General features: G+C 48.3%; 2 protein-coding genes across 2 annotated transcripts in view; both read right to left on the reverse strand.

Moving 5' to 3' along the window:
• The window catches only part of LOC311322386 (calcium-binding protein 2-like), a gene marked incomplete at both ends in the record, with an annotated part of 14,099 nt that extends 12,708 nt beyond the window's left edge, over positions 1-1,391 (reverse strand). Inside the window, 2 exons of the mRNA XM_084454452.1 lie at positions 669-854; positions 1,332-1,391. Coding sequence (XP_084310578.1) covers positions 669-854; positions 1,332-1,391 — 246 coding nt within the window. The remainder of the gene's footprint in view (positions 1-668; positions 855-1,331) is intronic.
• Positions 1,392-3,299: 1,908 nt separating this feature from the next.
• LOC311322387 (prostaglandin D2 receptor 2) lies at positions 3,300-11,357 on the reverse strand (the record flags this gene model as incomplete). The annotated part of the gene is made up of 2 exons (XM_084454453.1): positions 3,300-3,333; positions 10,171-11,357. 2 exons carry the CDS (start codon positions 11,355-11,357, stop codon positions 3,300-3,302), a joined length of 1,221 nt encoding a protein of 406 aa, XP_084310579.1.
• Between the last annotated feature and the right edge of the window lie 1,143 nt (positions 11,358-12,500).

The raw sequence follows: 12,500 nt of genomic DNA on the forward strand, positions 1-12,500 counted from the left end.
ATCAGGGGAACACAGTGTTAAGTTTAGCAGCTAATCGTAACCCTCTTTTTTCAGTAGCTTAGTGGTCGTTAAACTACATAAAAAAATAGTAGGCTAGTATTTCAGTATTATATTACTTTTTTTTTCATTTGTTAGTGAATTTATTTATTTATTTAATTTTTATATTATTTTTGATGCACCACGGTGCCAACCTATGCAAACACTGCTCTGTTAATTTTGTAATTTTGATTTCACTGATGTTAGCTAGCGAGTTTTACTAGTCACAATTGATTAGCTTGCTGACAGAACATTTGTAGGAAAACTCAGCGAAAGGCGTGGTTGTGTACAGTATGAACAGCAGACTGAGTAACGTTATGTGGAGTCGGGTCCAGCTCACCTCGGCTTGCCTGCTCTTGTTTCTCTGGTGTAGCCCCGCATGTGTGAAGTAATCGTCAGCTTAGTTCAAACTATATTTTCAGAGTAGCCTCCCCAACACAAGGGGACAAGACTGATTGATAGATACACATCTAGTCAACTGTTTGCTTAGTGACCTGACGTTTATACGTTTGATGTCAGTTACGTTGAGAATGAAAAAAACTCTTAGTTCGGACCATTTTCTAGCCTCAATGAGCGCCTGCCAAAGGCCCGCACACACACACACACACACCCACCCTCCCCCATGCTCCTACCTGTCCAAAAACAGAGTCCACCAGGGGCCGGAGCCTCCTGCGCGTGGGGTCCGTGAGCCAGCTGTCCTCCTGGGGGTCCTCGGAGGGGGAGGGCAGGCTCAGGGTCTTGGCCTTGGTCCTGGGGGGCCGCTTCAGACTGGTGGAGCTCCACCTCCTCAGGGAATCAATCTTCTTCTTGATGGAGCCCTGGAGAGAGAGAGAGAGGCGGAGGGAGAGAGTGTGCCAGAGGTAGGGAGAGGAAAGAGAGAGGGAGAGAGAGAGAATGACAGGGGAGAGTGTGAGAGGGAGGGGAGAGAGAGGGAAAGAGAGGATGACAGGGGGGGGAGAGAGAGAGAGGATGACAGGGGAGTGTGACAGAGGGAGAGAGAGACAGGTAGAGAGAGAGGATGACAGAGGAGAGAGGATGACAGGGGAGAGAGAGAATGACGGGAGAGAGACAGGGAGAGAGAGGATGACAGGGGAGAGAGAGGATGACGGGAGAGAGGATGACAGGGGAGAGAAAGGAATAGCAAAGGTGGTGAGAGGGTGAGGTGAAGCAGGGGGAGGAGGGAGGGAGAGACAGAGAGAGGTAGGGGAGTTAGAGACCAGCAGATACATACATAGGAGCCTGCGCGCGCGAGCACACACACACACACGCACGCACGCACACACACACACTCCTACCTTCTTCACCAGCTTGCCCTCTGGGACCACAGAGGCTGACGTGCCCTCTGCTTCACTCATCTCTCCAGAAACTACAGAACTACTTTAGATATGAACAGATATCTGTCTGTTCTCTCTCTCCCCCTCTCGCTCTCTCACTGCCTGTCTCTCTTTCTGTCACTATCTCTGTTTCCGTCTCTCTCTGTTTCCGTCTCTCCTTCTCCCTCTCTGCTTGTCTCTCTTATTCTCTCTCTCCAGACCATCTGACACTGTTGATAATCAGAAGCATCATCATCATCTCCCCATCGCTCCTCCCTTCTTTAGCCTTTCTATTGACCCCCCCCTTTCTCCCTCGCCTCCCTCTCTCTCTCCCTCATTCAGTCTCTCCCTCCCTCTCCCTCATTTACTCTCTCCCTCCCTCTCTCTCATTCATTCATTCTCTTTCTCTGTCATTCACTCCCTCTCTCGCAATCCTCTTACACATTCATACTCCTGTCTATTGTTTGTACATTCCCCATGTACTGCGCACACACACACACACACACACACACACAAAATATCTATCTTTGTAGGCTTCTTGTTTCTTTTTTTACAGCTTTCATCCACATTATTATGTAGTTCACATTCCTCTCTCTCTCTCTTTCGGTCTCTGTCTCTCTATCTCACTGTTTCTCTCTCTCTCTGTCTATCTCTCTGTGGTCAGTATGGTCAGCTGTGACATACTCCAGCGTGTAGCACCCACCTGGGTGCCAGAAGGAGCTAAAACCAGACGTCCGCTACAGTGAGATGATGGAGGAGAGAGGGAGGAGAGGAGGGGAGAGAGGGAGGAGAGGAGGGGAGAGAGGGAGGAGCGGAGGGGGGTGGGTGGAGAAAGGGTTGGCGGGTGGGGGTCTTGTATGTGTCATGTTAGGGGATGTGCTCTTATCATGACCTAAGGACAAGTCAGCCTTAATACCCGTGGCAGCATCTGGCCTCTCTATAAGTCCACCGCTTCCTACTGCATTAGAATAACTCTTCAACAGCTGCCGATGCACCAGTCCTCCCTTACGTAAGCCGTGCTTCCACCCAAAGTCCCTGAAGGAAACTTTTATCCCACACATTAAATGGTTCCACAACCATTTATTTTATCTGCCCCCCCCCCCCAAAAAAACACTATAAAACACAAGTCGACTTTCGACCGTCCGGTCTCGTCTCCCAACGTGACTGTAATCCAGCAACCGTGCTCGACCAATCAGAAATGTTCAGCGCTGCAAGCTCCACCCCCAAAGCTCCTGTAGTTTGGAGAGTGCTACAACCCCCCACCCACAATTAAGATTCAGTTTCCTTTATTGTTATTTGTCCATTGTACTAGCCTGGTCGCCAGCCTGATCATGAGAGCTCCCATTCAATTTCACTCCGTAGATCAGCCTGGTCATCCAACCGTTCAAACTGAGTCCCACCCAACTCAGTATTGGTCGGGCCAATCACAACCATTTATCTAACATGGGGCGGGTTTGATAAAACGACTGTACCCACTTAATACGACGACTGACCCATGTTCTGTTGCTCTGATTGGTTTAAGGTCTGTCCAGTTGCGACTGTTGATAACGCCCCTTGGGAATCGAAAATAAACGCAGAATTTTCAGACCCTTCGCATATTTGCAAATTGGGTCTGGCGAAGACCAGGCTACCTTTGTACAGAGAGGAGTCACATTCTTGGGTTTCGGCTTCTCAACCTTGTAGAAACAACAGCAACAACAAAAATAAATAAACAAATAAATTACAACATAAGATGACAGCCAAGACTATAATACATGATAATAGTAATAAAAACAATATCTACAAGTAATAAAAACAATACCACGCAATAGAAGGCTGCAGGGCATAAAGTAAAGGGAAGTTTACACGCATCGATGTGTTGGGCTGACCCAACACTTTTTTATTACTTGTAGATATTGCTCATTTACTTCATTTAGACCCTGGCCCGCGCGGTGCAGACGCAGCGGGTTCCTAAAAATGTTCCTCGTTCCTGGGGGAGAGGTTCCTGCAGGGGGGAAACGCGGGCAGCATTAATGATGCCATGTCATCACATGAGCCATGTCAGGAGTGTGCATTTGGTGAATGTTGAAAGGGAGAGAGAGAGAGAGAGAGAGAGAGAGAGAGAGAGGGGGGGAATTGGAGCAGAGACAGAGGAGGAGGAGCAGGAGAAGGAGGAGGAGGAGGAGGAGGAGGAGGAAAGTGGGTTTGTTCTGGTCTGACCAGTGAGGATTACAGCCTCCTATCTCTATGCTCCGGATCTTCCCTGACGACAGCCTCCCTAGTAATCCTACTTGCTATGGGTTCAATTACCCCGCATGCACTGGGCTGGAACTGTGCTGCTATGAGTATAGGTTCAATTACCCTGCATGCACTGGGCTGGAACTGTGCTGCTATGAGTATAGGTTTGCCTGTGGGGGATTGAGAAACGCACTGAAACACTCCTCCTTGAGAGAAGGACAACTGACTGACTGTCTGGATAGCTGGCTGAATAGCTGACTGACTGATTGACTGACTGACTGGTTGACTGACTGACTGATTGGATGACTGACTGACTGGTTGACTGACTGATTGGTTGACTGACTGATTGGTTGACTGACTGACTGACTGACTGACTGACCCACTGAAACACACACTGCACCCACTGAAACACACACTGCACCCACTGAAATACACACTCCATCCAGGCAGTCACCCTGAAACACACACTCCTCCCAGGCATGACTCACCGCCCCCACACACACCCGCCTCTTTCACTCCTCTCACTCCTCTCTCGTTCATATCTCACTCCTCTCTCATTTCTCTCTCCTCTCTCTCTCATCCCTCTCTAGCTTCCTCTCTCTCTCTAAAATGTAGACTACATAATGCTATCGAGGTCAGTTCTGAGTTGTTGGTCGCCTTGCAAAAGTGTTTGCACCCATGACCTTGAAACATCATGAAAAAGTTGCATGAGCTACAATATGGGGACCTTTCATGAGTTCATATGAATGTCATGGGATATAAAAGTGGGTCTTCTGAAGCACCTAAATTATAAGCCCAAAGAGAGAAATCCTTCGGCTATATCCGTCATTCCATCTAGCCTAGTAGTTCCCATGTAATTAATTGAGCATCTGATTAGAACATGAATGCATTTTAAAAACATTCATTTGGTTAATTCATTAATTTGTTCATTCCTTCAAAGCCTGTCTGACAGAGAGTACAGTGCACATTTGGAGATTGGATTTGTGGTGCTGTGCTGGACTGCTTATCACTGGTGCACATTTGACTGGCTTGTGGGTGTGAGTTTGGATGGAAAAATATGCCAGTATAGGATACATGTGTATCAGAAGCCTGACTACATTATGGCGGTGCCACAAAAAAGTACCGGCACTCTTTAGATGGGTTCACATTTATTTTCATTTTGGAGGAATTAAATTAATTCCAAAATGAAGGAACCCAAAGGGATATGAAAGCAGTGCAAGGTGATTTGGACACTGCCTTGCTTTCTGGTTGGCTGGTTAGAACAAAGCTTGGCAGCCTGCAACTTGAAAACCCCAAATATCTGACTTCATCTTCATCAAACTCCTCTATAGTGTAATGGTAGAGGTTCAGGGTTCCCATGCTGCAGACCAAGGTTGGATTCCACACTGTTCACCTAACTTATGACAGTACACAGTATACGAGGTGCGACCGAAAAGTCCCCGGATTGTGTCAGCCACGCTCATGCCTCTATTTGAATTGAAAAAACAATGATATCCCTTTGTTGCCGTATATCTCACAACTATTCTGGTATAATATTGTTCACCTCACTCAATCGGTGCTTCTGTGACAGGCTGTTTTGTAGAGTGTCGCAGGGGTAGCTCGTCACAGTTGTGGCACTTTTCTCTACCAACTCCCAAAACCCAACAATTTTATTACCATAAATAAAGTACACTCTCAAAACATTTTTATTACAGAATCTGCAGAGTAATTACATATTGTCCCCCTCAAAGCAGTCCCCCCTCGAGTTAATGCACTTAGTTTCTTGTCTTTGAAATTGAGTTTAACATGATTTTTCAAGGTGCCCAGCCACATCCATTGTATGACCAAAACGGTGGTAGCGCAATTATCAGACTTTCTCAAAGGTGCTCGTTTTGTCAACGTTTTGATCTGAACCATTGTATATGATCATAAGTAACCTTAAAACAGGGCTAAACATACATTTTCCCTTTACTACTCCTTTAAACTTCACCGTAGCACTATCCATTTTTTTAAGTAGGATATGTGAGTTGGTGTATCGAACGTGAATCGTTGATTTGAATACACTGTATCACGCGAGTTTAATAGCCTACATACATCCATCACGTCATGATACAATGTATCAAAGCGTAGTGATACGTTTACCGGTGACTTGCCCGTTGGTATATTGTGGTTATAGCACGGCTTGGAATGCGTCTTAGCCAATCACAATGCGCGGTCGGAACTAGCTGTTGTATAATTTAGGATAGATCTTGCATCTTCACCTCAAGTCAGGGTGGTATAGTCTCAGGATACTTAAATGTGCTGTAAGAGCAACAAGTGAAATTCCAAAGGTTAAAGCCCAAGATCGTGTATTTGAGACTACAAGGCTCAACATCTTCACCAGATTCAGACAATTCTGGGCTACTACACTGAGGAAGGTCCGCATCCACATGCTCAAAAGTGTTCGGATCCACATCATCGTCAGAAATGTTGCTGTGCATGTCTACATCTGTACTACTGCATTTCGCCTCCTAATGTCCCACATCACACATTCTACGGTCCGATCAGCACTGACAGGCAAATTAATGCTGTTGTCATCACTAATTTGCTGTAGTGTTCTCTGAAGGTCTCTTTGTGCATGCCTTCTCAGAGTGGAGACAGAAACAACCCATGGTTCCATCGTTTACTTACGTCTTTATCAGTACAAGGACAGCTGTTGACCTTCAGGGAAAAAAGGGCAGGTGTTTAGTAATTTATAACAAAGTGCTGCTACTGTTGACATATTTGGAAATATGAAGGGGAATTTCACAGCACATTAGAATTATTTTGTCTAATTACAGAATAACCATTTACATTTTCCTATTTGGCTGACCAAAGCTATGGCACTACACACAGATGGTGACAGTGATTAGAAAGAACTATTTTTACATGTGCACCCCTACAACCACATAAGCAGACACAAACTAGCCTAATTTGTGTGTTGAGTCTAGTCTTTTGCTCAGACACTTGCCCTTGTTGCTGGTGCATGATAGGCTTGGGATACATGTCTGGATTACTCCAGAAAATATTGTGTGTACCAATCACACAAGAGTATGACCTGACAGTTTTCAATTATGTACATACTTTATAGACTGTATACTAACAGGGCTGAAAATGAACACCTGCCACCGGCCAAATGTCCAATTGAATTGGCGACTAGATTTCTGAAGGCTATCTGAAAAATATATATACTTGGCCGGTAGATTTTTTTAATCTAGTCCCCTTGGCAGGTGACTCACCGGAGCCAAAAAGTTAATTCTCACCCCTTTATACTAATAAATGTACAATAAAAACACAAAAACACATTTAGAAAATGTTATTGCCAACTTTGTAAACAATTATGTAGCCTAAACATGCTTACCAATGTTTTAAATGGATGCAAATGTAATTGACTGTAGCTCAATGAACGGTAATCCAGTCTCTCCACAAACAGTATTACGCATAGGCCCTTTCTTGTTCCAGCAATTACTCATGTCCCACATGGCGATTCAATTCTTCATCTCTACGAAGTTCAACCTATAAAGCCATGTCGGCAGATTCAAGCATTTTTTCCCTTTCAAAAACGGACCAAAGACAGCGCCAACTTTCCCAGGTTGGGTACCGAGGAGCCATGCAGCTAGGACCATCCCACAATAATAGTTATTCTTTTACATCCAACATAGCATCAAACAAGTCAATCTTCATCATCGAACATTTATATCCAAATTAACTCTGATGCGGTGCAGTCAATGCATAATATTGGTAAAATAGTTGCATATGAATCATTATAGTAGGATGGCTTCCAAGCAGCTCCTTCAGTTGGCTAGCAACCAACCGTGAGGTCTATAGGACAGCTAGGCTACTGTTAGCATCTGGCTAGCTAACAACCGTGAGGTCTATAGGACAGCTAGGCTAGTTAGCATCTGGCTAGCTAGCAACCGTGAGGTCTATAGGACAGCTAGGCTACTGTTAGCATCTGGCTAGCTAGCAACCGTGAGGTCTATAGGACAGCTACTATTAGCATCTAGCTAGCTAGCAACCGTGAGGTCTATAGGACAGCTAGGCTACTGTTAGCATCTGGCTAGCTAGCAACCGTGAGGTCTATAGGACAGCTAGGCTACTGTTAGCATCTGGCTAGCTAACAACCGTGAGGTCTATAGGACAGCTAGGCTACTGTTAGCATCTGGCTAGCTAGCAACCGTGAGGTCTATAGGACAGCTAGGCTACTGTTAGCATCTGGCTAACAGTGCATAGCTTTTGCAGTCAGTCCATTAGCTAACGGCAATGCCGAATCGTCTGTCCTTCAAAAGATAACTTTAATGAGAACCCAAACGCTCAACATTACGTTACTTTGAATGAAAGAAAATAAAACATGCCGGTAATTTTTTATAGCGCGAGTATTATGTTAATAAAACACTTACTTTCAATTATTTGCTGAAAACTACTCGTCTTCGTGTGGCGGTTGAGTGAGCTCGTGGAACCACGTGACTAGTGGTTTTCCCGCTTCTACACGCTGCGGTGACGTCACGTTTAATTTCAAATCATGAACGCGTTTGGTCTGCAGATATCATGGATGTATTAGCAGATATCATGGATGTATTAGGCAGATATCATGGATGTATTAGGCAGATATCATGGATGTATTAGGCAGATATCATGGATGTATTAGGCAGATATCATGGATGTATTAGGCAGATATCATGGATGTATTAGGCAGATATCATGGATGTATTAGGCAGATATCATGGATGTATGAGGCAGATATCATGGATGTATTAGGCAGATATCATGGATGTATTAGGCAGATATCATGGATGTATTAGGCAGATATCATGGATGTATTAGGCAGATATCATGGATGTATTAGGCAGATATCATGGATGTATTAGGCAGATATCATGGATGTATTAGGCAGATATCATGGTTGTATTAGGCAGATATCATGGATGTATTAGGCAGATATCATGGATGTATTAGGCAGATATGCCCCTATCGGTGTTACAGGCCTGCTGGGAAAGGGAGGTGGACTTAGATGTTAAAGCAAGGCAAGCCAATGCAGATTTGGTGTCGGAGTTACTGACAGTAAATATGCTGAGTGTGTACAGTAGGCCTAGGCTACAGGTGTTTACGGATGGTTCCAAAGACCGGCTGTCTGAACGCACTGGTTCTGCAGTTGTAGTTCCTAGTCATGGAGTTTCTATAGGTCAACGGACGTCTATGTTCTTGAGTGTTTTTACAGTTGAGTTGTATGCCATTTGGCTGGCGTTGGAGTGGGTTGAGCGGGCCCGTCCTCCTAGGGCTCTGATCTGCAATGACTGCTGCTGGGTTATGCAGCCTTCAGTTAGGTACGTCCAGTACTCGCCAATTGAAAGTCCTATGGTGTGTTTGTATGTGTGTCTGTGTGTGTGTGAGGGTGTGTGTGGGGGTCTGCGTGTTTATGCATGTGTGAGTGTGTATGCACGTGCGTGTGTTTGTGTTTGCATGTGATGAGTCTCAGAGGAAGTGATGACATAGCCTGGAGGACAGACAGGGCTGAATCTGATTGGGTCAGCCCTGCTGTATGGCCCTGTCTGTGACCAACAGCGAGTGATCAAAATGTAAGATGTTAAATTTAGCAGTGCTCCTGAATGACAGTGCAGCCATGCTCTACCGCCCTCTAGTGGCTGAGGTGAGAAGGACACTTTGTTCTCTTCATGATTATTCCAGAGGGATTAAACATGAAATTGTTTTTAGTCAAAAGGCATATTATATATTGTGTTTCTAATTGCTGTATTTAATTCATAGCAATTCAGGAAAATATTTCAATAAAAAAAAACATAAAATAAAAGAATAAATAAATGAAACACGGTTGACAGTTAAAGCAGCAATATATAATACTCTTGTAATATTCCAAACATTTAAATATTGCTATATGGCTATGATAAATCGAGAAATCCTACACACACACACAGAGAGAGAGAGAGAGAGAGAGAGAGAGAGAGAAACAAACACACACAAACACGCTGCAGTCAGTAACTGTTATCTGAATGCTGTCTTCAGTCCCCTGCAGCTCTTACAGTCATGATCCATCGTTTGCATATGCTGCCGACCAATTGTGGTAGTGCAAGAACAACAACAACAGCAGCAACAACAACAACAGCAACAGCAAAAAATGCTTAGTACTTGGGCTGCTTTGCTGCCGTTTCAACAGCAGATTAGGACTTTGAAAGAATATTTCGTACAAAATATAGCCTACTGGTCCACCCAGCTGTAACAAACAGGTAACTCTTAGTTTGTGTTGTCCATCTCCTCCTCTTCCTCCTCCTCCAATTCCTCCTCCGCCTATCCTCCTCTTCCACCTCCTCCTCCTCCTCTTCCTCGTCCCTCCTCGTCTTCCTACTCCTCCTCTTCCTCCTCCTCCTCCTCCCCCATGTCCTCTTCCAGGGGGAGGGGGAGAGAGAGGGGAGGAGGACGAGGCCAGTGGGGAGGCGCCGCAGAGATCCCGGGCCGCCGGTGGAAACCGGGAAGCTCCCCTCTTTTCTCCCCCTCCCTCTGTCGCTCCTCCCCCTCCTCCTCCCCCTCCTCCCGCCCCTCCCTGCCATCCCTCCTCCCCCCTCCTCCTCCTCCTCCTCTCCCCTCCTCCAGCGACCTCCTCCGCCCCCCCTCCTCCACCAGCCCCTCCATCAGGGCGCTCAGGCTCTGGCGGATCCGGACGCAGAAGTGGGGGCAGTTGAAGGCGTACAGGACGGGGTTGAGCACCGGGTTGAAGAAGGCGAAGGTGGACGCTATGGGAAGCCCCACCTCCACCAGGCGGGTCAGCGACGGATGGTACTGCGCCGCCACCTCCATCAGGCAGAAGACGTGATAGGGCGCCCAGCAGAGGACGAACGCCGCCACCACCGACGCCACCATCTTGGTGAAGCCGCGCGACAGCCCCGGCTCCCGGACGCCGCACTTGGCGGCGGTGGCGGGGGAGGGGAGGGCGGAGCGGGAGGGGGTGAAGGGGGGGAGGTTTGGGTGCTGGCGCTTGTTGGTGATCTTAAAGAGGGAAGACCTTGGTCCTCCTCGGTTGTTCCCCCTGCTCAGCGCCAGGGCGCCATCCTTCCTCCAGAGCCTCCTCTTCCTCAGGCTGAGGGCGAGGAGGCCGTAGCTCCCGGCGATGACCGCCAGGGGGAGCACGAACGCCAGCAGCGCCTTCGACACAGCTGTGGCCGCCTGCCGCACCCGGCAGTCCCTCTCCAGCGTCGCCGCCGACGAGGCGTACATGGCGAAGTGGTGGTAGCACAGCTTCCTGCCGTCGCTCTTCACCGTCACCGCCCGGAACAGGAAGTAGGGGAAGGCGTTGGCCGCCGCCCACGCCCAACCCACGGCGCACACCTTCCACGCCCCGCCCACCGAGCGCCGGTTCCGGCTCCAGACGGGCCGCGCCGCCAGCAGGCAGCGGTCCAGCGAGATGGCGGCCAGCAGGAACGCCGACACGAACGTGTTGAGGAAGAAGATGGAGGACTGGGCGGTGCACAGCGGGCCCCCCAGCTCCCAGCTCTGCGATTGGCTGAAGTAGTGCGTGAAGAGCGGCAGCGTCAGCGTGGCCAGGAAGTCGGAGGCGGCGAGGTTCAGCACCCAGACGGACGACACGGTCCTTGGCTGCCGGAGGCGGAAGCCCACCACCCACAGGATCAGCGCGTTCTCCAGGATGCCCAGGCACGACACCAGGCCGTGGACCAGCACCACCGCCACGTTCACCCCCGTGATGTTGTTGAAGGAGTGCTCCAGCATGGCCTCCAGCAGGGGGCAGTACAGCTCCGCCGGAGGGGAGGAGGTGTTGGGCGGCGTCATCGTGGCGGATCTGGAGAGAGGAGGAGAGGAGAGGAGGAGAGGTGGTTAGGAGGAGGAGAGAGGGAGGAGAGAGGAGGAGAGGTGGTTAGGAGGAGGAGAGAGGAAGGAGAGAGGAGAGGTGGTTAGGAGGAGAGAGGAAGGAGAGAATGAGGATAGAGTGGTGGAGGAGAGAGAAGGGTGGAGGAGAGAGAGTGGTGGAGGAGAGAGAGAGTGGTGGAGGAGAGAGAGTGGTGGAGGAGAGAGAAGGGTGGAGGAGAGAGAGAAGGGTGGAGGAGAGAGAGAAGGGTGGAGGAGAGAGAGAGTGGTGGAGGAGAGAGAGAAGGGTGGAGGAGAGAGAGAAGGGTGGAGGAGAGAGAGTGGTGGAGGAGAGAGAAGGGTGAAGGAGAGAGAGAGTGGTGGAGGAGAGAGAAGGATGGAGGAGAGAGAGAATGTAGTGTAGGGTTACATTGTAGCCTTAGGACACAAATGGTACTTATATATATACTCCATTTACTGGCAGCTGACACACATAAATATGAATAATTAGAAAATAAAGTTTCAAAATACAGGATATGATGTCAAGAAACTGTGAGTCCTTGGTTACTTGAGATAAATCAGATTCTTTGATTCATCTGAAGTAACTACGACTAATTTACATAATCAGTATCGTCAAATTAAACTTTTTGTCCAATTTTGAACCAATCTCTAATTTTCCTATGCCAACGCTGTGCAGAGTCTGTGTGTGTGTGTGTGTGTGTGTTTGTGTTCTCCTGAACAGTGGAGGGATTATCATGGCTCGTCTCGTGATGTCCTGATACCCGGAGCACGGAGAGGACAGGTCAGAGGTCCCTGCCTGGTTTTACCCCCTAGCCCAGATCCCCTGTCCCCTAGCCCAGATCCCCTGTCCCCCCTAGCCCAGATCCCCTGTCCCCTAGCCCAGATCCCCTGTCCCCCCTAGCCCAGATCCCCTGTCCCCTAGCCCAGATCCCCTGTCCCCTAGCCCAGATCCCCTGTCCCCTAGCCCAGATCCCCTGTCCCCTAGCCCAGATCCCCTGTCCCCTCTAGCCCAGATCCCCTGTCCCCTAGCCCAGATCCCCTGTCCCCTAGCCCAGATCCCCTGTCCCCTCTAGCCCAGATCCCCTGTCCCCTAGCCCAGATCCCCTG

The sequence above is a fragment of the Borostomias antarcticus genome, assembly GCF_949987555.1.
Source record: "Borostomias antarcticus genome assembly, chromosome: 20".
In the NCBI taxonomy this organism is placed as follows: Eukaryota; Metazoa; Chordata; class Actinopteri; order Stomiiformes; family Stomiidae; genus Borostomias; species Borostomias antarcticus.